Genomic DNA, 25,302 nt, shown 5'->3' with positions numbered 1-25,302 from the left:
TTTGTATAATTTATTGACAATGTAATGACAAAATTTATGTAAAAACACATGGGGAAAAATTAAAAAAAAAAAGAAAAAGGTTAATTACTTTTTTTATTTATCAACATTTTTTCATTATACTAGTAGGGACGATAACCATTCACGTACTTTTTAAGAATAAATTGGGTTTTTGTGTTTCAGATGATTCCGAAAAATATGTTTATACACTCCACGACATACCTCATGATAGATGAAAAAAGTTCTATTGTAGAATAAAAATTTCTATAAAAAAATGTCAAAAAACAGGCCAGATTACCCTACTGACCCCTTAATTACTATCCAACATATAATGTGTACATACACGGAGTACTCAAATAGAGGCGGGTATTGACCGCATTGTGGGTTTTGGTATATGTCAACATTAAATAAATCTTATATGTAATCTAATTGACATTATACAACGAAAAACGTTTTGTTAGTACCCACGTTGTCTGATACAAATAACCCTTAAGTCAGCTTTGCGAATATAATCTTCTCAAATAAAATGTTTTCCATACAAGAACTTGGTTTTGATCGATCAGTTGGTATGATAGCTATATCCCATTGTCGGCCGATATTGGCGGTTCCAACAAGTGAGTAGTTTTATGAGAGAAAAGAACGTGTGTATATCTACAGATACATACGTAGTCGGACTGAGCGACAGATCGACTCTGCTCGTCACGATGATCATTTGTATAAATACATTATACATAAAGATCTTGATTATTTATATACATATATGTATATACAATACAATGTCTCCTACGTTACTACTAATAAGTTAATTTTTAAACGAAATTTCTGTTACTGATTAGTTCTGCGGAAAGTGGTTTGTGGATATCTTCCAGTTCATTACATTTGGTTTCGCATAACAGATGCTCTATAGTCTCCTCTTCTTTTATCTCCTGACATATGACAATAGTCATTGTGGGTGTTGCCATCTTCCAATATTCCATTCTTGCCACGTTTGTGTGCTTGTTGAACAAGTTAGGGATTGACTCCACTGAGTCACAGCCATAGTTTTAACATGTTTGGCGATTAAATATCTACAAGTAGCCAGAGGTATATAAGTTCCCTCTTTCCCGGATTCTAATTGCAGCAGGTGCCTGCTCTGGCTAGTTCATCTACTTCACAGTTGACAGAAATATCATTAAGTTCTGGAACCAGGTTTAAGGTTAAATAGGATGTTAGATCCACTAAGAGATCGAGGAATTTCCTTAAAGTAAAGGCAATATTGGTGAAGGAACAACGTACATCTTGGAACATAATCCATACAGGGTGTATCACAATATTACTTTGAGGTAGTAAGGATGGCGGACAGAACAAAAGGCTTTCACTTTTAGAAAAGTTGGATAGGTGATGTTCAGCCTTATCGTAAACTTACATGAATGCCATTTCACATGGAAAAATATACAAATTCGTGTTTTTTTATCCTGAACTATTTGGGAACAATTTTCAATAAAATGTTAGTATACTTTATTAGCTTTTTATTTGATTTTAAATCTTTTTTATACGAATTAAAATCTATTAACAAAATTCATTTGGTGTTTTTGGTAAGCAGTAACGCCGAAAATCTTGATAAAGGAAAGGGTTTTAAAAAAGAAAACCTCCAGAAAGTGTAAGTATTTTGAATGAAGTTACATGAATTTTCCAATGGCAAGGGGCCAACATGGATTTTAGAATCCTTCGATTTTGAAGTTCTAACTCAATGTGAGGTCATTCAAGTTTTTTATACAGTTAGAAGCCGAAAAAATGCCAATGCCAATGCCAAAACAAAACAATATGCAACAGCTTCACAATAATATTTTCGCAATTCGAACATTTCACTCGAAATTCGCAATACAAATTATTCGTTCGGGTGAAAATAAAAATGCATGATTATATGCGCCGTCACAGGGCATTTGTCCTCTTTTCCTTCAGAACCTTGGTCAAACGGATGAAAGGATAGGCAATTGCCTCGTCTTCAGTTGAGTTAAGATATCTTTCCTTGCTCCCAATGTTTCAATCTAAAAGAAATTGGATCACTCACAATTTTGACGAATCCAGCGAGTTATTGGAAGGTGCTTAATTAAGATTCACTTGAGTGCGTATTCGGTGAAAGGGACCAAACGAGGTAACCCGATATTTTGAAGAAAATTTTTTTCAGCGATGGAGCCTCTTTTGGTTAAATGGGTACGTTAGAAAGAAAATTGTTACATTTGAAGTGATGATAAACCAACATCCATTGTTGAGAATTCGTTACATTCTTAAAAAGTTACACTGGGCACTATAGGCAAAGGGAATATTTGGTCCATAGTTCTACAAAAAGAATGTCGACCACAATGTTACAGTAAATAGCGAGCACAAGAGAGACACGATTAATAACTTGTAGCGAAATAAGTAGCATTTCTTTGAAATCGCACTCTTTATAATAATATGACGCGTTTCAATACATTATTTAGATTATATAATTTCATTTAACGTACTTACACTTGAATTTAACCTGATGGATGGGTTTTACGTTACTTACTATATATAATGTATGTATGTCACAGTTATATCAAATGATTAAGCTTATAACACTTCAGAGGCAACGATTTTGCCTTTATTTAGAAGACATCATAAATATTTGCAAAGCCGAGCCCTTTTCAAATTGGTCAGTTATTTGTGCTTTAGATATGGTAGCACTGTGGGTTGAGTATAACAAAAATCATACGAATAATTCAAAAAGTTCATAAGATTGATTTTATCTTTATCAATCTATTAAGTGATTACTCAAAATCAGGTTCACAGTATTGAGGAGGACAACTGCGTCTTTTGCTCATTTTCATGTTCATAAATTTTTTATTTAATAAATATGGGCAGTCCATTATCATACAAACAGACGCGTATATATGCTTTAATAAACGTGCTTCAAATTAAAGTCAAGGCAAATAGTAAAATTAAACGATATTGTAAGGCCAAATGAGGCAGACAATGTTTTCATTTTGCTTCTCCACTGGAATATCCCCAAAAGTGCCGGAGTTCAACAATATTGTCATATACAATATAAGTTCATATGAACATACAGACGTACATGGGTGACACTGACTCCGTAATCGACTTTAAAATTGCATCCAAACAGGTTTGAGTTAGTGGTCTGTTTACTTTTTAAGAATTTATGGGAAGGAGTTAGTTTCAGTAGTGGAAGAGGTCGTGTGGTTCATGTTGTGAACAGTTATACGAGTATGTATGAGTATATGTATGCATTTCTTACATAAGACCCTTAATGAAAGAAACAAAGGAAGAGAAATATTGTATGAAACGAAAAAGGGGTTTTAGTTTTGAATTTTATGTAAAAACAACAAACATTAGACATCTTTGTTTTTATTATTAGCAAAATGAAGGAAGCCCTAGAAGTCATAAGCATAAGCTTACACTACAGATGAAAGGCTGTACCTTTATATAAATGAAAAGTTGAAAAAATTTTTGGAGAAGGTTTTTACCTTGATATCGCAGTAGATAAGAAATCATAAAATTTTTTTTGAAAATCAGTTTTTAGAAAATGCAACATAATGGTCTTAAACATTTTTCATACGGTTTAGAAGATTTGTCTTTTGCTTCAAAATAGGCCTCATTCTTGGTGGTTAAATTTATAAATATTTTCCTTTAGGATTGAATGGCTCTGGGTCCAGATCTGGAGTAAGCCATGCAGTGTGTGCAAAAGCGATTCAAAATCCAATTTATTCTTTTTTTTATAACTTTTATTGCATTGTGATTCAAAACCCACTTCAGAAAAATATTTACTTTTATAATCATGTTTGCTCTTATACTTTGAAATAAATCCACCGTGCACAGTGACACTTAATCGAAGTACGAGTATTGCACCCATTTAGTTTGCACAGTTTGTGGCTCTGTCAAATACGAATATCAATTGATGATCGACACTTGTTGACCATTCTAATTTTGCCATAATTGTGATGCTTAGGTACACATTCATACATTTTTATAAAGGGTGTTTAAATAGAATCACGAGCCTATCCTCAATTTCTTTGAGAGGTAACTTCGTTTGCAACCAGCTCACTTGGATGGCTGACGCTCACTTCCATGGCTGACGCTCACTTGGATGGCTGACAATGACACGTAAAGAGAGAGTTTATCAATGTACTTTTTCTGAACCTACTGACTAGGCTTGTGGGCAACTGAGCTGTGATACCGTCTCAATACCGATAGTATTGGGACATAACATTATCATCTTTATATTTTCCAATAATTTGGCTATGACCATACAACCTCTTTAACGTACTGGAAATGACTACCGCTCTTGACGTCATTTACCAAAAATTTAGGTTCATTTCAATAACAGTCGATCGCCAATAAAACGGCCTCCGCAGAAAAGTCAAAATTCGTATTACATTTTTGAGACACCCTTTATAAAGCGACGTAGTTGTGCTTGTATGAACAGATTTTGCAATTCATAAAAATACGGATAAGTGTTGATTCGTTTGCGCATTTAAATGAGAAATAATTAATAAAAAGGGAGCAAAGTGCGTTGTTGCTGCAGTTGATCTCCTAAGTGAGTACGCGTAGTGCGAAAACCGCTTGTGCGAATCCCTTCAAGTTAGCTGCGTTGATTAAATATTAGCAACCAGCGATTTAGCGTATTTCCCGTGATAGTGGCTCCAGCAGGAAAACTGCAACGTCAGCGTACGTTTATGAAAAAGCGCCAAACCGACAAATCGCCAAAGCCCGGCAGCCTACGCTAATTTTAGCATTTCATCGCTTTGGCTCCTCAGTCACTTTCCGCGCTTAACAACGAAAACACCAAGATGCGGACAATTGTAGCCGTGATTGTGGCCGCGCATTTGGCAATCGTTGTCGTCGAAGCCACAGTCGCGCCGCGCTCTGAACCAGTCTCTTCGGCGGAGACTTCGCTGGCGCGTCTCAACTTCCTGGTTGGTGTGGCGCAGTTGGGCAAGCTCCGTGAAAACGGCACGCGCTGTGGCAGAGAACTTGAAACTCTGCTGAAGGCTGTAGCGGCCAAAGAGTTTTGGAGCATAAAAGGTCTCTGTGTGTTGATTGCTGCCGCTCAAAGCGGTCACTTTATCAGTGTGTTTATTATTTTTGCCACCATATTATTATTATCTGTTTATGTTTAACTTAATTTCTTGTTTCTTATCGACACGCCGCAAGTGCTCGATTCGTTTGGCGTGCCACCGAAGTCCTTCAGTTGGGGCAATAACCACTGGTTCGGCCCGCAGTGGCAGTGCAACGATTTAAATAGGCCATACGTTGTCGCGACCTCGCCAGAGTTTTTACGCACCTACACCTTTGATCCGTTCAATGTCACCAGCCCTTTTCGCATGCGTCTCACCATGGTGTATATGCGTTTCTCCACGCCCCACTTTATCGACTTGCGGCTTCCGTATGAGGTGATTCAAATCTGCAAACTCTTTCATTTTTTAATGGTGTGCTTATGTAAATCTGTGTCAAATGTGTATTTGTGATTTTTCGTGAAATGTAGTCTTTCATTCATATCGGCCTGTGTTTGCCGCAATCCTGCTCAAGTGCCGCTCTGCGTCGCTACACGGATGAGTACTTTCTGCGCGGTGAGTTGACGATGCAACGCGATTTCGAGCTCCAAATGCAATCCGTTGCGGCCAGAGTACCGTCTTTAGGCTTGGATTTCTTGCAGCAAACCGGAACACTAATTTCCATGTAAGTGTATCAATGTTGTTATATGTTTGCTGTTGAGAAAGTAAGCCGCGTTTATTGGCGGGGAGAGTGGAAAAATTTATAAAAGCTGCTTGTAGTTAGAAATCAAAACAAATTAAGTAACATACACTTAGGAAAAGTTGATCAAAGATAGGTCAATGTAACAAAAGCTGTGTAATAAAGCTTTCTGATAGAGTGAACGTATATATTAACGGTTAATGCAGACAACACTAGTTCAGATATTTACGGCTAAACTCTTTTTACTCTCAGTACCCTAGCCTTTCGTTGTTTGCTAAAAATGTGTTATAATTATATTAAGGAACCAGACGGTTCACATAAACTCAAAAAAATCCATAAACGAGCTTATCTTTAAGAAATAAATAATTGGGCTGCTATTTTACTACGCTGTAAATTTGATACCATATTTTATCGGTGGCCTTTGAGGCTTCTTCATCTGAAAAAATTTTTGTTTTAAAATAGCCCAAAGATGCTCTATCAGGTTTAAGTCTGAGAACTGTGGAGGCCAATCGATGAGTTTAATCCTATTGCATTTATAAATCGCCTCGCCAAAGCTCAAGTCCAAATATGTCAAGACGTGGGAGATATGAGTCCTCGAGGATGTTAAGGGGCTATACCAGTGTGACGCATGAAAAATTAGGCGATTTTCGTGAATTTTTTTAAAAGAAAGTACTAGATTGAATGTTTCGACGTTCTATGGACGTAATAAAGTATATTTTTAGCTATATTAAAAAAAAAAAATTTACAAAAATATTGAAAAATAACGGAGTAATGTGCTGTCTGCGGAAGTGCCAAAAAAAAAGTGCCTCAACTGCTGGCATGATTCCGGTCGATTGAGTAGCTGAAACAAAAAAATTCAAAATGTTTATTAAACTTAAATATATTTTCTATACAATGGACTACGATCTTTGAAAAATATCAAAAATTAAGAAAATGGCGCCATTTTGAAAAAAAAAATCGTTTTTTTACGAAAAAAATTGTCGTTTTTTTAATGCCAAATTGACAATTTTCAGCCAATCAAAAAGATCATAGTCTATTGTATAGCAAATGTATTCAACTATATCCAGTTTTAATTTGAAGTCGATCGGTTAATTTCTCGTTGAGTTATAATGTCAGCAAATTTGAAAAATGTCGTTTCGAGAAAAACGCGTTTAAAGTTTCACTTATATATGTTTGCACCTCTGAGCGATCGCTATTTAGAACGCTGCCATTCAAAAACTATTTAAAATACAACCTCGCCGATTTCACAGGATATTTTTGAATATATAAGCTATCGAAAAAAGCAAAAAAAAAATTTTTTTTTTGAAAGTGTCACACTGGTATAGCCCCTTAATGTAATTATCATTAATGCGTCGAACAACACCTACATACATATGTATCTAACTCTCGCGAAAACATCCACTTGCGTGGCAAAAGTGAGTAAACCTACAACAAGTACATCGAATCAAAAGACATTCATCAAGTCGTCAACAGTATAATGTTCAAAATTATTAATGAATTTAACCGGTCCATACAATGTTATTCACTTAAATATAGTTATTAATTATTTGGTCTTCAGTCGTTTAATAATAATTTTATTAGCCTAGTGCTCTGTGCCTGCAATATAATATATGGTATATATTTAATAATTCTTTTACAAAAAAGTGATATAGATGCGCCAATTATTTCTCACGGTGTAAAAAGTAGCTGCCCCTTAAAAGGGACAAGATTACTCAAATTGTTTCAGGTGCAGTGGATGAAGATATCGCAAATGTTGAAACTTGTGTTGCCGGAAATTTCTAAAGAACCATTTGCTGGGTTGGCTACTGAATGGCTTAATTCTAGTGTTATTTTTCTAGCAAATCAAATCAAATATCCTTGTAGAGATTCTAGTCGTCCGGTGCACATAAAAAAAAAGCATACATGGATGACTAGAAAATCGCGTACTTTTAATCAGTTAATTTTCCACTAGCTGATAACGACACCACCGAAAGAACTCAGTATTCCTTTTTCATAAAATATTGGAATGACGAGTTATTTGTAAGAGCAGCTTACTATACTGTGCCCAAAAAATAAGGTGGCATTGTATTTATTTTGAAAATTCTTTATTTATTCTTCCAAATCAATTTCATCCCCTTCAAAGTAATCCCCTCCCGATGCAATGCACTTATGCCAACGGATTTTCCAATCTTCGAAACACTGGTTGTAGTCACTTTCCGGGATGGCCTTCAGTTCCGTCTTCGCTGCGGCTTGAATCTCCTCTATCGTATAAAAACGGTGTCCCCGGAGCGGTCTTTTGAGCTTGGTGAACGGCCAGAAGTCGCACGGCGCCAGATCAGGTGAATACGTTGGTTGCGGAACGATATGGGTTGAGTTTTTGGCGAAATGATCACGAATTACGAGGGCAGTATGGGATGGTGCATTATTGTGGTGTAAAAACCAAGAATTGTCTTTCCACTATTCCGTCCTTTTTAGGCGGATAGCGTTACGCAAACGACGCATAACGTTCAAATAATATTCCTTGTTGACTGTTTGACCGGTTGGGAGGAATTCATAATGCACAACACCACGATAATCGAAGAAAACAGTCAACATGACCTTGATTTTTGAGCGACTTTGGCGCGATTTTTTGGGTCTCGACTATCTTTTGGCACAATATTCGCTCGATTGATCGGTTGTTTCGGGGTTGTAAGCATAGATCCAAGTCTCATCGCCAGTTATGATGCGTTTCATGACACCCTGGTAGTCGGAAAGCATCGTTTCACACACTTCAACGCGACGCCTTTTTTTCCAAAAAATTCAATGTTTTCGGTACCAGTCGAGATTTGACGCGCTTGAGGCCCAAAACATCCTTCAAAATGGTATTGGCTGAGCCTTTCGATATACCAACTTCAGCAAGGTCTCTAATTGTTAATCGACGGTTTTCAACACCAAATCTTTGATTTGTTGAACGTGAGCTTCGTCGGTTGAGGTTGATGGTCGCCCTGGACGCTCTTCGTCTTCGACACGTTCTCGGCCGGCTTGGAACTCACTATACCACTTGTAAACATTTTTTTTAGACATAGCCTCATCACCAAAGGCTTTCAGCACCATCCTCAACGTATCCGCAGCAAAAAAATGATCCCGTAAACAAAATTTAAAGCAAATTCTTTGCTCAACAAATTTCGACATCGCAAAAAACGAAAAACTCACTTTTAGCAGCTCACAAAACGACACGTATGAAACACTAATGAATATTTTGACATCACCTTTTTTGTGCACATTAGAAAGGTTTGAAACTTCCACGTGTTCTAATGTTCCTTGTCAGATGTTGAAACGAGTCTTTGCAAATAAATCTTCCAATTGAGAAACCATCTGCATATACATAAGTGTCATTTCTGCTCAGCCTAGCAGTTCTCCGATTGCACATATTTAATTTACAATTTCTTCCCGTCTTTTCAATTTTTTGAACTTTCGTGGTAAAGTTTTCAAAAAAGGTTTGCAGAAAATGTGATTGCAAACTATATGTTATTAAGTGATGTCAAATTATTACACCATCAATTTTCACATTTCTATTTTAATCGGTTGATTTTCGTGTATGAGAGCGTTATAACCAGTGTTACTAGAGGAATTTGAATGGATAGTTTCATTCACAGTAGACAGTTTACCAAATTGAAGTGGTTTTCAATGGAAATGGTTTTCATTATATTTTCATATATTCGTACAGTTTAGTCCCTTGCTGCATATAACATGGTTAAAGAAAAAGTAAAAGATACATACATACATATGTATATGATAATATTGGTTCCGAATTTTAGCTGCATAAGAGAGTCTAGGAAAGGTCTTATATGACTGTTGCCACATAGTAGAATAGTTATGGGTAGAAAGTGTAGTTCGGTTAAGACTAGTCTTCTTAAAGAAATCAGTTAGGAACACTCAAAACAACAAGTAAAAATAGTAATTACTAACAATTAAGGAAGGGATAAGTTCGGGTGTAACCGAAAATTTCATACTCTTGCAACTAGCCAGGACCAAAGCTGGGGAAATACTTTCAGATGTTGGCAGAACTTCATTTTAAAAATTTTGCGCAAGAATTGAAAATTCATTGCTTGACGAAATAGAGAATGGATAATAATGTTTTTTTTTTATAAATACCATATATAAATTATACGCTGACTGACATATTCGGCAAAATATTAGTTATTATAACCAAATCATTGTAAGTAGTATTGTATATGGAAGTGTGGGTAATCAGGAGTTGCCATTTTTATATATTTTATGCATTAATATATAACATATGATAATATTTCCTAAAGTAGTTCGAAAATGTTATATAAGGCATATGGAAGATCGGGGTAGTATTAACCCGGTTTTATATATTTTTGTGATTACTACATATTATATTATTAACAGAGAAATATGCTCAGAGTTTCATTAAGGTACCTCACAAACCATCACAGGGCTTTCCAATAAAAGTGATATGATTTCTTAAAAAAAAAAACACACTAATTGTTAAGAATGATTTTGAATTAATTCGGAATATAACGCCATTCAAATGGTCTCCTCGGCTTCTTTTATAAGAACGATCGATGAACCCAATTTTTGAGTACTTTTTTCCTTTGATGAATAGCACGTTTAATATTGACTTCTAAAGAGAAGAAGAGAGTCTGGTTTATTGTTAAAGACCAATGACTTCAAAAAACCCCACAAGAAGTAGTGTAATGGTGTTAAATCACAACGTCCTAGAGGAGGTGAATGTAAGGGTGGTTCATGAATAGTTTGTGGATTTTCTACGCAACGGAATCGACAGTTTTGTTTATTTAACGCACCACTCAGATGAGAGTGAGTCACGTCGGAGAAGATGATTTCTTAAAAAAATCGTTATCAGTTTGTTCCAAGGCAAATTCAGCAAATTCACGACGTTTACGGTGGTCAAATGGCTTCATTTCTTGAGTGAGATCAATTTTATACGAATGTAAGCTCAAATCTTTTTTTAAAATCCGCCAGGTTGTGGGTTGTGACAGTCCCCAGTTCTTGAAAACGCCTTGGAATCGACAAAAGCGCACGAAATGTTGCAATTGGAGAACGATTATTTTGATAATAATAATATTTTAAAAAGGGCCGAAACGACACTTACAAATCATATCATCCCTATTGTAAAGCCCTTTATAGGGAGTAGGTTAACTAGATGTTAAAAAAAAAGTTTATGGTAAGCTTTCACCCGATTTTATCCATTTTACGCAGAAAGATATATAATTAATAGAAAAATGCACTCTCATAATTTTATTAAGATGACTCACCTCTTTGCCGAAATATGCAGTATGAAGTCATGCGGTAGTTTGAAAATCCTTCTATTATTGATCCAATTGAACTCCTCTACATATACTTATGTACATGTTTAATATGTAGAATCAGGTGAAATTTAGAAATTTGTTGTATGGTAAGTAGGCGTGGTTGTTATTTAATTTTGTACATTTTCATTCAGAAACATAGAAAATTTAGTTATACCTGTAATACTACCTTCCTGAATTTTGTTAGAATTGGTTGAGTAGGTCCAGAGTATTGGGTTTTCACCTAAATATGGTATGAAAGGGGCCACACCCGTTTCAAAATTTATACCGGCTCCTATAAAGCCCTTTTGTACCATCTATAGATTTATCGCACTTTTAGTAGTTTGTAACAAATTCAAGCTGATTAAGGAATAAATAGGGAAGCCGAAAAAATATTTGCCCTCAGCGAATTTGGTTATTATAACTTGAACGGCCAACTCCCGTTTTAAAATCTTTTTCAGCCCTCGATTCTCCTCCCTATTTCGCATATATACCGACGGTCATGAGCTAAACCAACTCAGCTCAACACGCTGATCATTTATATATGCATTTACTTTTACTAAAAAACTTGTACTAAAAACAAGAAAAAACGTTAACTTCGGTTGCACCGAAGCTAAATACTCTTCATAGGTGCATTTCTGTTAGTAACGTTATGCATTCAGTTTGTATGGAAGCTATATGCTATAGTAATCCGATCTGAACAATTTATTCGAAGATTATATTGTTACTCTAAGCGGTAATCCATGCCAAATTTCGTGAAGATACCACGTCAAATGCGAAAGTTTTCCTTACAAGCTCTTGATTCCGAACGTTCGGTTTGTATGGCAGCAATATGCTATAGTAAGCCGATCTGAACAATTTCATCTGATATTACATTATTTCTATAAACAATAACTCATACAAAATTTCGTGAAGATATATCTTCAAATGAGGAAGTTTCCCATACAAGAACTTGATTCCGATCGTTCAGTTTGTATGGCAGCTATATGTTATAGTGATCCGATATCGGCCGTTCCGACAAATGAGCAGCTTCTTGAAGAAAAAATGACGTTTGCAAAATTTCAAAACGATATCTTAAAAACTGAGGGACTAGTTCGTATATATACAGACAGATAGACGGGGAGACGGGCATGGATAAATCGACTCAGCTCAACATACTGATCATTTCTGTATATACATATAGTAACTTTATAGGGTCTCCGACGCTTCCTTCTTGGTGTTACAAACTTCGTGACAAACTGAATATACCCTGTTCAGGGTATAAAAATTCGAATATATTCCCCGCGGTTATATGCACTCCGCAATTTGTCTCAAACATACATCTAGTACGTCGTGTGGTGAAATTTCGTTGCATGTACAAACTTAAAGCTCACTACTTGCATTCAACTTGTCATCATGCATTTTTATAAATTTAACATGATTTTTCTCCTCCAGCATTGTTCTCACCACACTGGTTCTACTGATGGCTTCAGCGGAGATGGTTTACCGGTCGAAAGCGAAATTGAAGCTCCAACAAATGTTACATACAAAAGCTCCACACACTACTGTGATGATAGATGACGTGCACAAAACAAATGTTCCGATAGAGTCCGCATATGAAAGTACTGCAGTTAAAAGCTCAACGGTTGAAGAGATTTTATTATGTTTCCGTTTTACTGAGAATTGGCAGCGCGCTTTGAAAGCCGACCGCATGAATTCAAATTCAAACTTTGTGGGTGTTATTGCCGGCGTGCGCACTGTTATTTGCCTGTGGGTTTCCACTTTTCACGTATACTACTATTCGGTCTTCGCTCTGTCCAATGCGCCGATGCTGTTCGTGGCAATGGGGAGTTTTCTTAACCAACCGCTTTTAGAGGCCATTTTTTTCGTGGATGTTTTCTTTGTCATAAGGTATGTATTACATATATATTAAAAAAAAAGTCATTGGAATTTAAATCAGATGTAACTGTTTATGCGAGGTAAACTTTAGATTTTACTAACATTGCATAGGAGTTAGACATAATTCTACTCTATGGCAGAACAATTTGATAAGGTTCTCATCAAATTGAGGGGTGGAAGATATTCGTGAAAAAAGTTTTTTGATTATAAGGAGTTATTTGTTTGAATGAAAAAATTCAAAGTTTTAAAACCTAATCAACGTGATTTCACTCACTGAATCAAGTATTGATATTAGCGTTCGGTACTAAAGCATCGCAGAAAGATCGAAGAAATCCGGTGTTCGAAGCAGAATACGCCTATTCTTTATATATGTATAAAAGAATCTGTTAGTTACGCTGGTTATAACTCAAAAATGGCTAAACCGATTTGGCTGAAAATTGGTGTGCAGGTAGCTTAGAACCAGAGGACGGATATACGACATTTTTATGTATTTTCTATTTTATCACTTTTTTTAATTTTTCGCCAGCAGGTGCTCCTTTCTACAGCAATTTTATATCTTAATTTAGTGCTCCGATTATGCCCATCTACGAACACGACACATTTTGTTTGTGCCAAAGAACCCACATACCAAGTTTCGTTAAGATATCTCAATTTTTACTCAAGTTACAGCTTGCACGGACGGACAAACGAACTGAAGGGCGCACAGACAGACATTCACCCGGATTTAAACTTTTTTCGTCATCCTGATCATTTATATACAAGGTGGTTCCAAAGTAAACAGGACTTTTTGAATCTAGCGCCCCCTGTTGGCGCCATCTATATACTGACTGGTGCGTTAGAGTTTGCTATCGATCTTTATCGATTGTCCAGTGAGAATTTCATGACATTTCATGGATATTGAAGTGAAGTTATTGTGTTTTAAGTGTCAGTATGTTTGTGTTATGTGCGAAAATGAGCTTCGAACAAAGAGACAACATTAAATTTTGTTTTAAAATTGGTAAAACTTTTACCGAAATGTTTCAATTGATGAAACAAGTTTATGGCGATGATTGCCTTTCCTGTAGCAGAGTGCACGAGTGGTTTCAACGTTTTCAAAGTAGTCGTGAGGACATAAATGACGATCAACATGTGGGCCAATCAAAATCCGTGATCACCGGAAATTCCATCGAAACTGTGCGTGAATTCCTCAAAAGTCAGCCGAAATCATCATTGAAATTCATGGAAATGGAATTGAACATCTCCAAAACATCGATTTATTGCATTTTGACCGAACATTTGGGCTTACGAAAGGTGTGTGCACGGTTTGTTCCGCACAAATTGACTGACGACCAAAAATTGCTCAGAATCCGTCTCACCGATCGACGCTTGTGACCGATTATTTGACCAAAAATCACATTTTAACCAATAACCACTCCCCGTATTCACCTGATATGGCACCGTGCGACTTCTTCCTTTTCGGAAAAATGCATTTGCCCATGAAAGGAAAGCGTTATGCAGACTTAGAGGCCATTCAAAAGGCTTGCACTGGCATACTGGCGGCCATACCGGCCAACGAGCTAAAACACTCCTTCGACATGCTTTTGGACCGTGCAAAAAGCTGTATTGAAGCAGACGGAGACTATTTTGAATAAAATAAATTGATTTTGCCGAAAAAACCTTTTGCCCCTTTTTTTTAATGTCCTGTTTACCGCACCTTGTATATACTACATATGTATATAATCCTATATCTATCTCAATTAGTTTGAGGTGATACGTACAACCGCTAGATGACCAAAATATAATACTATGTAGCTACTGGTTGCAAGCGTATTAAAAATATTAAGAATAATAACAACATTTAGTTACTGCAAGAGTACAGTAATTTTCGTATACATGGATTATACTGATTGTTGCTACTGAACAAGGCGATTTTGTTTTAGGGCGCACCATGTGGAACCTGTAATACACTTTTAATATATTAACAACAATTTGCCTTGATAGTTGTTGCATCGCCAAGTCATTGCTACATGCTAGATTATAGGCGAACGGAGCACAAAAAGTAGTGAAATAGCTGAAGTAATGGTAAAAAGTTCAATTATAATTATGCAGTACAATGCAATATTTAAATGGCAACGATGCAATTTTCAGCAGTGCTATCTGGAGATAGCCGACAGCCCGGTAATTTTTCGGTGTTCTTAAGCCACTGAGATTAACGAATGAATCGTTTTTATAGTGGAGTGTTGAAATACCTCAATTTACCATAAAAGTATGCGAAGATTTTCAAATAGATCCACCTTCAGATATAATACGATATTGGGAATGGTAGAACAGAACTGGAACCAAATTGATTTACGACAAAAATTGATTAATTAAGAGTACATTCCTTAAAATAAAAATTATTTGTTTGGATCATAATTGGAGGATGGAGTCATTTGTAAAAATTCACGCAAGTGAAGAAAGTTCTCTCACTGTCATTCACTTTGGAGTGGCCAGAAACGATTATTTTATGCATCACAGAAATAAGCATGCACTGTGTTTATCCGTTTTTTCGTGAGAAAAATGTGCCTCAGAACTAATAATAATATCCATTTTTTATTTCAGTTATTTCATATTTTAATTAAAAGCAAAAACAAAAAAACAGAAACTTAAATTAATAATTTTTCAAATTAGAGAAAAAAATGTTTAAATAGCTAAAAATTATGTCACCAAAGTATGTATGCAATAATAATAAATTCCAAACAAAAAGTTCCAACGGTTATATTTTTGAGCTTTGATGGACCGTTAATATTGTGTTGGATAGCCATTGGATTTTTTTATTGCACTCAATCTGGATGGCATGGACTTTACCAGTTTTGGGTCACTGAAGATGGAATCTTGCCCCATTCTTCGATTAAAGCAGCTTTCAAAGATTCTTTGCTGGTTATTTGGTGTCTTCTGATTTTTCTCTCTAAATAATCCCACAAATGTTCAATAGGATTCACATCAGAAGATGTGGCTGGTGTTTTTAATTGTTTGGGTGTCTTGTAAAGTAGCCATCCCTTAACGATGTGTGCGGTGTATTTTGGATCATTGTCGTGTTGACATTTTTATTTCAGTACGCACTTTTGGTGCACTTTTTTTGTGTGATAATACGCCGCTGCTTGGAATCAAATATGTTTAGTCGTCCAGGTCTTTCCTTATTTTTTGTATTCCCCTTTTTTTTATATTTTTCTAATATTTTTTGAATAGTAGAATTACTTTTATATATTATTTTTCCAATTTGCCTCTGACTTTTGTTTTCTTTATATAGTTTTATAATAACATCCTTCAAATCTTGTGATAATTCCTTGCCTCGTGGCGCCATGATAAAAATTTAATAGCAATTACAGATGAAATTTAATGAAAACTTTGGAAAATTATTATTTTGTAAAAGAACAACTACTTATTGCTTCAGAAACGTGTGAACACTGTGTATCAAACGAAACCATACTGAAATGGTAAATTGCATACATATTTATGTGACGTGATTTTCGCTTTTTACTGAGAAAATCTAACGGTTCTCAATAACGGAATATGTCAATGATATCAGTCTGTCATATTCGTGAAGGAATGAGTAATTGTTTTTATAAAAAACACAAAATATTTATTTTTTTATTTTGCAAATAATTTGACTTTTTTACGCCAATATATTAGGTTGTCAAATATCTCCCTTCCGCATTTTTGTCTTTAAGCACTACAGAGCTCGTATCTGGCAATACTACAAGTATACATCTTTGAAAGATCTTGACATAACCTACAAAACGACACATGATTTGTTGGATATTGCGTTCAACATTTATAGACGTGTAAACATGGAGTTCACTAACGCCGAAATTCGCGCTATTTTAAAGTTTTCCTTCGTTAAAGGCAAATCCGCTAGAGAAACGTTCTGTGAGATTAATACTGGATGATACTGGATCACTTCGAATTGCGGAGGGAATAACGACACCATGGATAAGCCAGCCGGCGGAAGACCTGTGACGACGAATATCGATCAAATCATGGAAAACATCGAGTTAGACCGGCATTGTGACATCGCCCAGAAGAAGGAAGTTAGTCACCAAACCATTTTAAACCATTTTTGAAGCGGATGGTGATACACGAAAAAAGATCTTGATGTTTGAGTGACATGATTTACCAAGCGAAAACGGTGGTGGTCGAAGGCCGCTGAATCGTCCCGACTCATTTTTGCCAAGCGGATGGTGACGGCGACGAAAGTTTTGCTGTGTGTTTGACAATACCAAGCGAAAACATCGTGGTCGATGGCCGGTGAATCGTCCCAAACATATGGCCAGACGCTTAATTCTACAATCTACTGCGAACAACTGGACCGCTTGAAGCAGGTGATCGACCAGAAGCGTCCAGAATCGGCCAACAGGAGGGGTGTAGTATTCCACCAGGACAACGCTGGACCACATACTTCGTTGATGACTCGTCAGAAGCTACGGGAGATTTGATAGCATCCACCTATAGCCCGGATATAGCGCCAAGTGATTACCACCAAATGTTTCTGTCCATGGCGAACGCCGTTTGATGGTGAGAAGTTGAACATCCAAAAGAGGCTTGCTCCCAATGAAAGGTGGCTCTGAGAGTTCTTCTCAAATAAGGATATATACCTGGAATTTCGGGTCCCTTAATTGGAAAGGTGCCACTGCCTAGCTGGTTGATGTCCGCGTTAGAGTGCAGGCTGACATCACCGCCGTCCAAGAAATGCGATGGACAGGACAAGGACTGAGGCGAGTTAGTCCTTGTGGCATTTACCAAAGTGGCCATATAAAGGAGCGCAAGTTTAGTGTGGGATTCATGGTGGAAGAGAGACTCCGTCGCCGATTATTATCATTCACTCCAGTGGATGAACGTCTAGCCACAATCCGCATCAAAGCGAAGTTCTTCAACATATCGCTGAATTGCGCCCACGCCCCGACGCAAGAGATGGACGATATGACCAAAAATGCCTTCTATGAGCGTTTGGAGCGCACCTATGAGAGCTGCCCCCGCCACGATGTCAATATCGTGCTTGGCGACTTTAACGCCAGTGCGGTGGGTGTGAGCCTCCATCTGGATTCATCCCCAAATAAGTTGAGGCTAATCGACTTCGCTGAGGCCCGAAATATGGTTATCTGTAGTACTAAATTCTAGCATAGAAAAATTCACCAAGCTGTCTCCGGATCGAAAGGCCACCAACCAGATCGATCATGTTATGATAGACGTGCGTACGCTCCGAGATCCTGACGCATCCGCCTCAGTGCGGCAAAAAACGCACTTCAACAAACAGAAGGAAGGTTCGACGTCGAGAAGCTGAAATCACAACAGATATAAGGACAATATGGGACGACATGTCAAGCTTCTTATGTATAGCTGCAACCGAAACCATTTTTCGGTAAATGCAAAGAAACAGCTGGTACGACGAGGACTGCCGTGTCGCAGCGGAGAGAAAACAGACTGCATATCTCGCAACGTTACGATCGACCACAACACGTGTGGGATGGGATAGATACCAAAAGTTGAAGAGGGAAGCGAGACGCAGTTGTAGACAGGAAAAGAGAGAGGCCGAAATGCGTGAGTATGAAGAGCTTGACAAGCTGGTCGACAGGCGTAATGCTCGAAAATTCTACAAAAAAATGCGGCGGCTAACAGAAGGTTTCAAGACCGAAGCATACTCTAGAAGGTGGAGGTGATCTGGTGACTGACGTCTAAAGCATACTAAAATTATGGAGGGAATACTTCTCCAGCTTGCTACCATGAGATGGTTTTTCAATCTACTGCTTTAGAAAATAATTCAAGCTGCAGAGTTGTCGCGTCGTTAGTTCTGCAATCTAGAGACTCGATAAGGAGGCACAAGGTGTCTTGGTCTCTGTTCATTCAAGTGTAATTACATCTCTAAATAATGAAATGTAAGAGTTGATTAGACCTGTTCATTTTCAATTGAGAGATTTTTGTGACTGTCACTTACTGAATGGCAAAATCGTCTCAAGTCACAAAAAATTTCTCTAATTTAAAATCTCAATTTTAGAGACTTGTGACTATGTCACAGTCCAGAATCGCACGATTAATACTATACCCTGTTCAGAGATAATATAATTGCTTATAATTACAAATCTGTTCAATATACATACATATATGGACATATGTATTTAATAAAAACAACTAATCTGTTATTGTAATCACTAAACTCACATTTATTTAATTCCAGTGCGTTACTGCTCGTCTACAATTTTCTCTCTTCCGAGTCGAGATTAAAGGAGATTCGACAAAATGATTTCGTACAGAATTCGAAATTATTTGGGAAACTTCTATTGCAGCGGTATTTGCGGTGGGTATGCGGCAATCTATTTCAAAGTACTAATTGAAGCTGCGTATTGTTTCCTAATTGCTCCTTGCTTTCGTTACTAGACTCACGCCAATGCTGATTACCACAATGCTTCTAAGCGATGTATTCTACGACTTGACCAACGCATATTCACCCTTTTACTTGGGAGTGAACAGCGGCTATTACTGCAAGCAGTGAGTATATGCAAGCTAAACACGAGTAATAAATATACATATACATATGTATATATTACCATATATGGCAGATAAGCACAACTAATTCATAATAATTTGTACATTTTTTATTGGTTGAAGAGTTTTCGTTGATTATTTAAGGCGAATTCTGAGGGTTATTTGCTCGTTAATTTATTCAAATTGTTACAAAATAGGAGAATGCATGTTAATTGCAAGTGCATATGTATGTATGTGTGTATGTATATATGCTTTTGATATGGGAAAAATAACACATAACCCGAATTAATTTAAATCGGATTTGGTTATGCGTGCATATGATTTAATGAAATATATGTTGATTAATGCAATGATTTTCAATTAAAGGCGATTCAGAGCCGAAAAAAGGTTTAGCAACCACACGTACAATTTATTTTATACGGAAATGCTCCAGCGGCTGCCACACACACGCACTTACATATGTATGTATATGTACATTTTAGATGAATGTAATCCTTGTAGACACACTTACATATATAAAATATTTGTCAAACGCTTATCATACGTTGTAAACCAACCGCTGTTCCATTACATGTAACGGTTATGTAATCGAATGCGAGATTTAATTACGTGGATGCAATCAAGCATAAATTGTTTAATTTTTTAGTTGAATAATAGGCGGAATGTTTTTATAAAGTGTGGCAAAGCAAGCTAATTCAAATTAACTTTTTTTAGGAAAAGTTTAGTAGTTTTATATCTAGGAGCGCATCCGTAAACAATATTATTGTAAATATCAAATACTCTTCTCAAGTGTCGATATCTCTAAAAATGAAATTGAAATCAAAACATTAACTGAATTAAATATTTGTATACGTACATATGTATTTAATGCTTTGATTTTCGCATCTCCGAATATCTCGGTGTACTAGTTAGTGAATAGTTTTGGTATGGTAAGTGTTCCATTCATATGAAACTAGGTCTGAATAGAAGTAGGACTATGAGAAATTTTTAGAACTTTTTAGTATTGCCAGACCCTATTAAAATTAGTGAGAAATGTCTTTGAGTTCAAAGAAGAATATTTTAATCAACTCAATCATTTATGGGAGTAAAATTCCTTTTCGTAAGTTCAAAGTCTCCAATCCAAAGAAAGCTAATAAATCACATACGAGGGCTGCCTTTTAAATTTCGGTATGAGAGAACAAAGTAAATATTGGTCTTCATTTTTGTTTTTAATATTCTAATTGTCGGAGCACTTTGAATAAGGTATCTCCTAAGCCTGCATTCTGAACAACTTAACCGACACTTCAGGTGTAGAAAAATGTTGACCTCTTGGTTTATCTTTTATAAAATATACAAGCCAAGACTCAACAACGCCGAAAGAATAACCGGGTCCAAGGGAAAAAAGAACGGGCCCTCCTTACAGGAATGTTTGTGATAATTTATATATTGTATTGGCTATCTTGCCACTTAATACTTCAATGGCTTTGAAGAATAAGTCAACTATAACGCAGTGTTATATGCTCTCCTATGACATATTAACAATACTATCTTTTTAATGTACGATGGAACAAATTTGTTTTGTACGATTTTGAAAACCAATAATAAATACAGCTCAATCAGGTCAGATAATACCGGAGTATGTGAATACATATAGGTATTGTAAGACTTGAACGTTAATAAGTAGACAGAGACATCCCGTTTTCGAGCTTACCTTAAAATAAAAATTCAAATTTCATATAATTATTTTGTTCTACAGTATACAAATCAAGAATAAATGAAGATATTAGGATAATACTTTGCACAAATTATGACCACAAGTCGAAATCGAATCATAACTTATCAGGCCACCTGCATACCAAATATGTGGACATAAGTCAGCGGTGAATCTGTGAGATTTAACACCGAACATAGAGAACGGTTTTTCTTGGTGACAATCGTGTCCTTGTGCTGAGATTGGGGGAAATTGGGTCAAAGCTGCTGATAATCCCAATATACCTAATATAAGGCTTTTCCAATTTCCGCTTGACTTTATAAAGTCTATACGTGAGTTATCTTAGTGAAACTCAAAGAGCATCTTTTTCTGGTTGTAGTATGTCTTGATGTCATTTAAACTTGAAAAACTTTCTGTTAGTAGAAATTTGTGAATGTGGAATTAAGTGGAGGCTTTTCCTGAACGTAATGTACTTTACGTAACATACATATATTATATCAGTCTAGGCATTGGTCTACAAGAAGAAAAATATCCGAATGAAATTAATTGTGTCTGTGACCTATGGAGTATGTACTATAAGTGAATTATAGTCCGGCCAATCAAATGGCTAAAGAACTGAAAATATCCAACCGCAGCATCCCACGCATATTGAAAGAATGAGGTCAAGGTCAAGCCTTACAAGTTCCAAAAGGTCCATGATCTCACACCGAAGCAGCAACAAGTAAGACTTGAGAGAGCGAAGCAATTGCGGTCAAATTCCGAACATTGTGTTTTCTGACGAAAAATTTTTCCAATTGAGCAATTGGTAAACTCTCAAAACGATGGTGTTTACTTGACCGATCGTTCATATGAGAATCAAAGTCATCGGTTGGCCACCAGGAGGCAGCACCCGCCACAAATATTGGTTTGGGCCGCTGTCACCGCAGATGGGCGCTCTCCAATTGTTTTCATCGAGCCTGGCGTCAAAGAAAATGCGACATATTATCGGGAAAGTATTCTGGAGGCTGCTTTGAAGCCGTGGACAAACAAACATTTCGATCGCAAACCATGGACGTTTCAACAAGACTCAGCACCGTCTCACAAAGCGTGAGTGAACCAAGAATGGCTGAAAAACAACGTTCCGAACTTCATTACGACCACACAATGGCTCTCGAATTCACCAGATGTGAATCCAATGGATTATTCTCTCTGGGCCATTTTGGAGAGCAAGGTCCAAAGTAAAAAAAATATACCAGTCTCGAGATGCTGATGAAAGCCATTGTCCGTGAGTGGGCCAAAATATCGGCATGTCACATTCGGGCAGCTTGCGATTCGTTTTTTGACCGTCTCAAGGCCATAGTTAAGGCAAAAAGTAGTCATATCGAGCAAAAGTGAATTGGTCCTGAATTTATGATTATTTTCACACATTTTGTACCTTAAAATAAATAAAAATAATTTTCCAAACCGAATTTATGGCTTTTTTAATTGGTTACACTTCGAGTGCTAGACCCTGTAGATATAAAATTTGATGTAATCGGATTCGTTGAGTATTGAATGCTGTATTTCTGTGCAACATTTTTATACCCCTAACAGTTTGTAACGCGCAGAAGGAAACATTGGAAAACCTATAAAGTATATACGTACATATGGTATATAAATGTATATATAAAATATACATATATATGGCATATGGCATATAAATGTTAAATGTGGGGACCTGAGTCCATTTAGCCATATCCATTTCGTTTATCTGTCCTTCTGTTTGTATATACGCAAAAGCTGATGGACTACAGTTTTTGAGGTAACGATCTAAGATTTGGAAACGTCCTTTCTCCCAAAGAGGCAAACAGTCTTTGTGTATTTGTCCAACCTGCCAATATCGGACCACTATAGCATATAGCTGCAATACAAGCTGTTCAATCGAAATCAAGTTCTTGTTTGGAAAACTTTTTTATTTGACAAGAAATTTCACAAATTTTGGTATGTTTTAGTGCTAAAAGCAACGCAAGAATCTCCGAAAAAATGGTTTAGATCGGACAACTATAAAATATAGCTGACGTTCAAACTGTCCGACTCAAGATAAAGTCATAAAAGAACTTTTTTCCTTAGCAGCTTCTTAGAGAGAAAAGTACGTTGCAAAATTTCAGATCGATATCTCAATAAACTGAAAGACCAATTCGCGTACATACAGGCAGAAGGGCCGCTCGTTACGCTGATCATTTATATATATATTTTATAGGGTCTAAAAGAACTTTTTTCCTTAGCAGCTTCTTCTTGCAAAATGCTTCTGGGTGTGAAAGACCAATTCGCGTACATACAGGCAGAAGGGCCGCTCGTTACGCTGATCATTTATATATATATTTTATAGGGTCTAAGGTCTTTGCTTCTGGGTGTTACAAGCGTGGAAACTACCACATTCCGGGTATCAAAATTTTTATATTCGCATATTTTTGATGCTTAAATTTTCGTATTTTGTTAGACGCTGGTGGCACAATGTGCTCTATATACAGAACTTCTTGGACATGAAAGACATCTGCTGCTCGTGGACTTGGTATCTGGCGTGTGAAATGCAGTTCTATCTGCTCATAACTGCTCTGCTCTTTTTATATGTTAAAAGTGAGCGTTTTGCCAAAGTCGTCTTCGTCACACTTGTCTGTGGATTTCCAGCGATCGGTTGGCTCTGCAATTATTACAATGGCATAACATTCGAGTAAGTATTTACATGGTAATCTTCAAATATGTATGTTTGTATTGTATGAAGTTGCATGCGGTTCACAATTTAGACGCAACATGCAAGATTTTGATACCGTTAGCAGATACTTTGCTACAAGAAAATTGCATGCATACATACTTACATACATATTTGCATCGTCTACATATTCCTACAATCATATAGTTAGTCTAAAAGTACTCACATTATTCAAATAAATTGACACATAGCATTGACAAAATACACTCCACGCTGAATCAGCTGTACGTGAAGCCATGGGTGCGCATCAATCCATACCTCGGCGGTGCCCTTTGCGGCTGGCTACTGCACAATCACGCCCAGCAGCGGCGACACCGATACCATAATCACCAACAGACAAATCAGCAGCAGCAGCCACCGCACTCACACTCACAATCAGAGCCACACGTGCCAACGCAACAACAACAACACCAATCACCAAACCGACAGCCATACGAGTCGTCGGCGGCCACTGCAACGGTCGATTCGTTGGCGAGCAATAATATTAGTTGGTGGCGTGCGGCTTTCTGGCTTTTCGTCGGCATCGTCTGTGCGGTGGCAAACTTCATGAGCTACTGGCACAGCACACCCACATGGCTGGTGGCGACAATTATGTCCTTTGGCAAATTGCTTTTCGCACTCAGCATCGGTGGCGGCATTCTGATGTGCGCTTGGGGACACGGTGGCCGCTTGAATGTGTTGCTGAGCGCGCGCCTCTTTCGGCTGCTGAATAAATTCTGCTTCAGCATTTATTTGCTAACGCCCATAATTACATTGATCAGCTATGGTCTGCGCAATGAGCCGACCAGCTTCAATGAAATTGCCTCCGGCTCGGACTTTATTGCGGTGAATGTGTTGGCGGTGCTGTCTTCGTTTTTGGCCTATGTGCTGATGGAACTGCCCGTGCAAAGAGTGTGCAACAAATTGTTGCATACACGAAAATAGACCATGCCACGTGCGAGGCACACATACTTGTATGTATGTATATCAGTGAAAAGGACTTCAAGGAAGTTCAGGAAGCCCTGGATATGAGAGATATTTCATGTACGTGTATATCAGATAAGTTTTGTAGAATATATTTTTTTATTATTGTACTGTATTTGTATAAGTTTTTTACAAGGTTTTGTTTGTATTTCCATACCATCACTAGATATCCATCAAAATAAAGAAAGATTAAAATATAAGAATTTATTACCGGTTAAGGAAGAAAGTAACGGAATCTTTAGAAATAAAAATTTAGTATATGTACTTGGTATTTTACAGAGTCCTTAACTTGGGCTCTGCAAACCGAATATTATTATTAGAATAATATCCTATCTGGTTAGTCGATTAGTCGAATACCAAGAGCTCTATTCTAAACCATATATCATCTAAGTTAAGATTGATGCCAGGTGACGCTGCTGTCGACATTTTCTAGCGTCTTCTGCGATATTGCCCCAAAAAACAAAGTCTACTGTGTGTAACAAATATTTATTTCTTAAATAACAAGTATTAATTAATGCAGCAAATAAAATATGTTCCAAACGTGTAAC

General features: G+C 36.9%; 1 protein-coding gene across 1 annotated transcript; it reads left to right on the top strand.

Moving 5' to 3' along the window:
* The first annotated feature begins 4,565 nt into the window (after nt 1-4,565).
* Nucleotides 4,566-24,932, top strand: LOC126755093 (nose resistant to fluoxetine protein 6-like). Its single transcript, XM_050467425.1, has 8 exons — nt 4,566-5,040; nt 5,170-5,408; nt 5,501-5,694; nt 12,432-12,887; nt 19,066-19,185; nt 19,266-19,376; nt 23,522-23,752; nt 23,983-24,932. The coding sequence occupies exons 1-8, from the start codon at nt 4,806-4,808 to the stop codon at nt 24,713-24,715; spliced, it is 2,319 nt and encodes a 772-aa protein (XP_050323382.1). The 5' UTR covers nt 4,566-4,805; the 3' UTR covers nt 24,716-24,932.
* Nucleotides 24,933-25,302: the final 370 nt, after the last annotated feature.

This window comes from Bactrocera neohumeralis, chromosome 4, assembly GCF_024586455.1.
Source record: "Bactrocera neohumeralis isolate Rockhampton chromosome 4, APGP_CSIRO_Bneo_wtdbg2-racon-allhic-juicebox.fasta_v2, whole genome shotgun sequence".
Taxonomy (NCBI): domain Eukaryota; kingdom Metazoa; phylum Arthropoda; class Insecta; order Diptera; family Tephritidae; genus Bactrocera; species Bactrocera neohumeralis.
The sequence above is the reverse complement of the archived record's forward strand: the minus strand, read 5'-3'. Positions and strand labels throughout refer to the sequence as shown.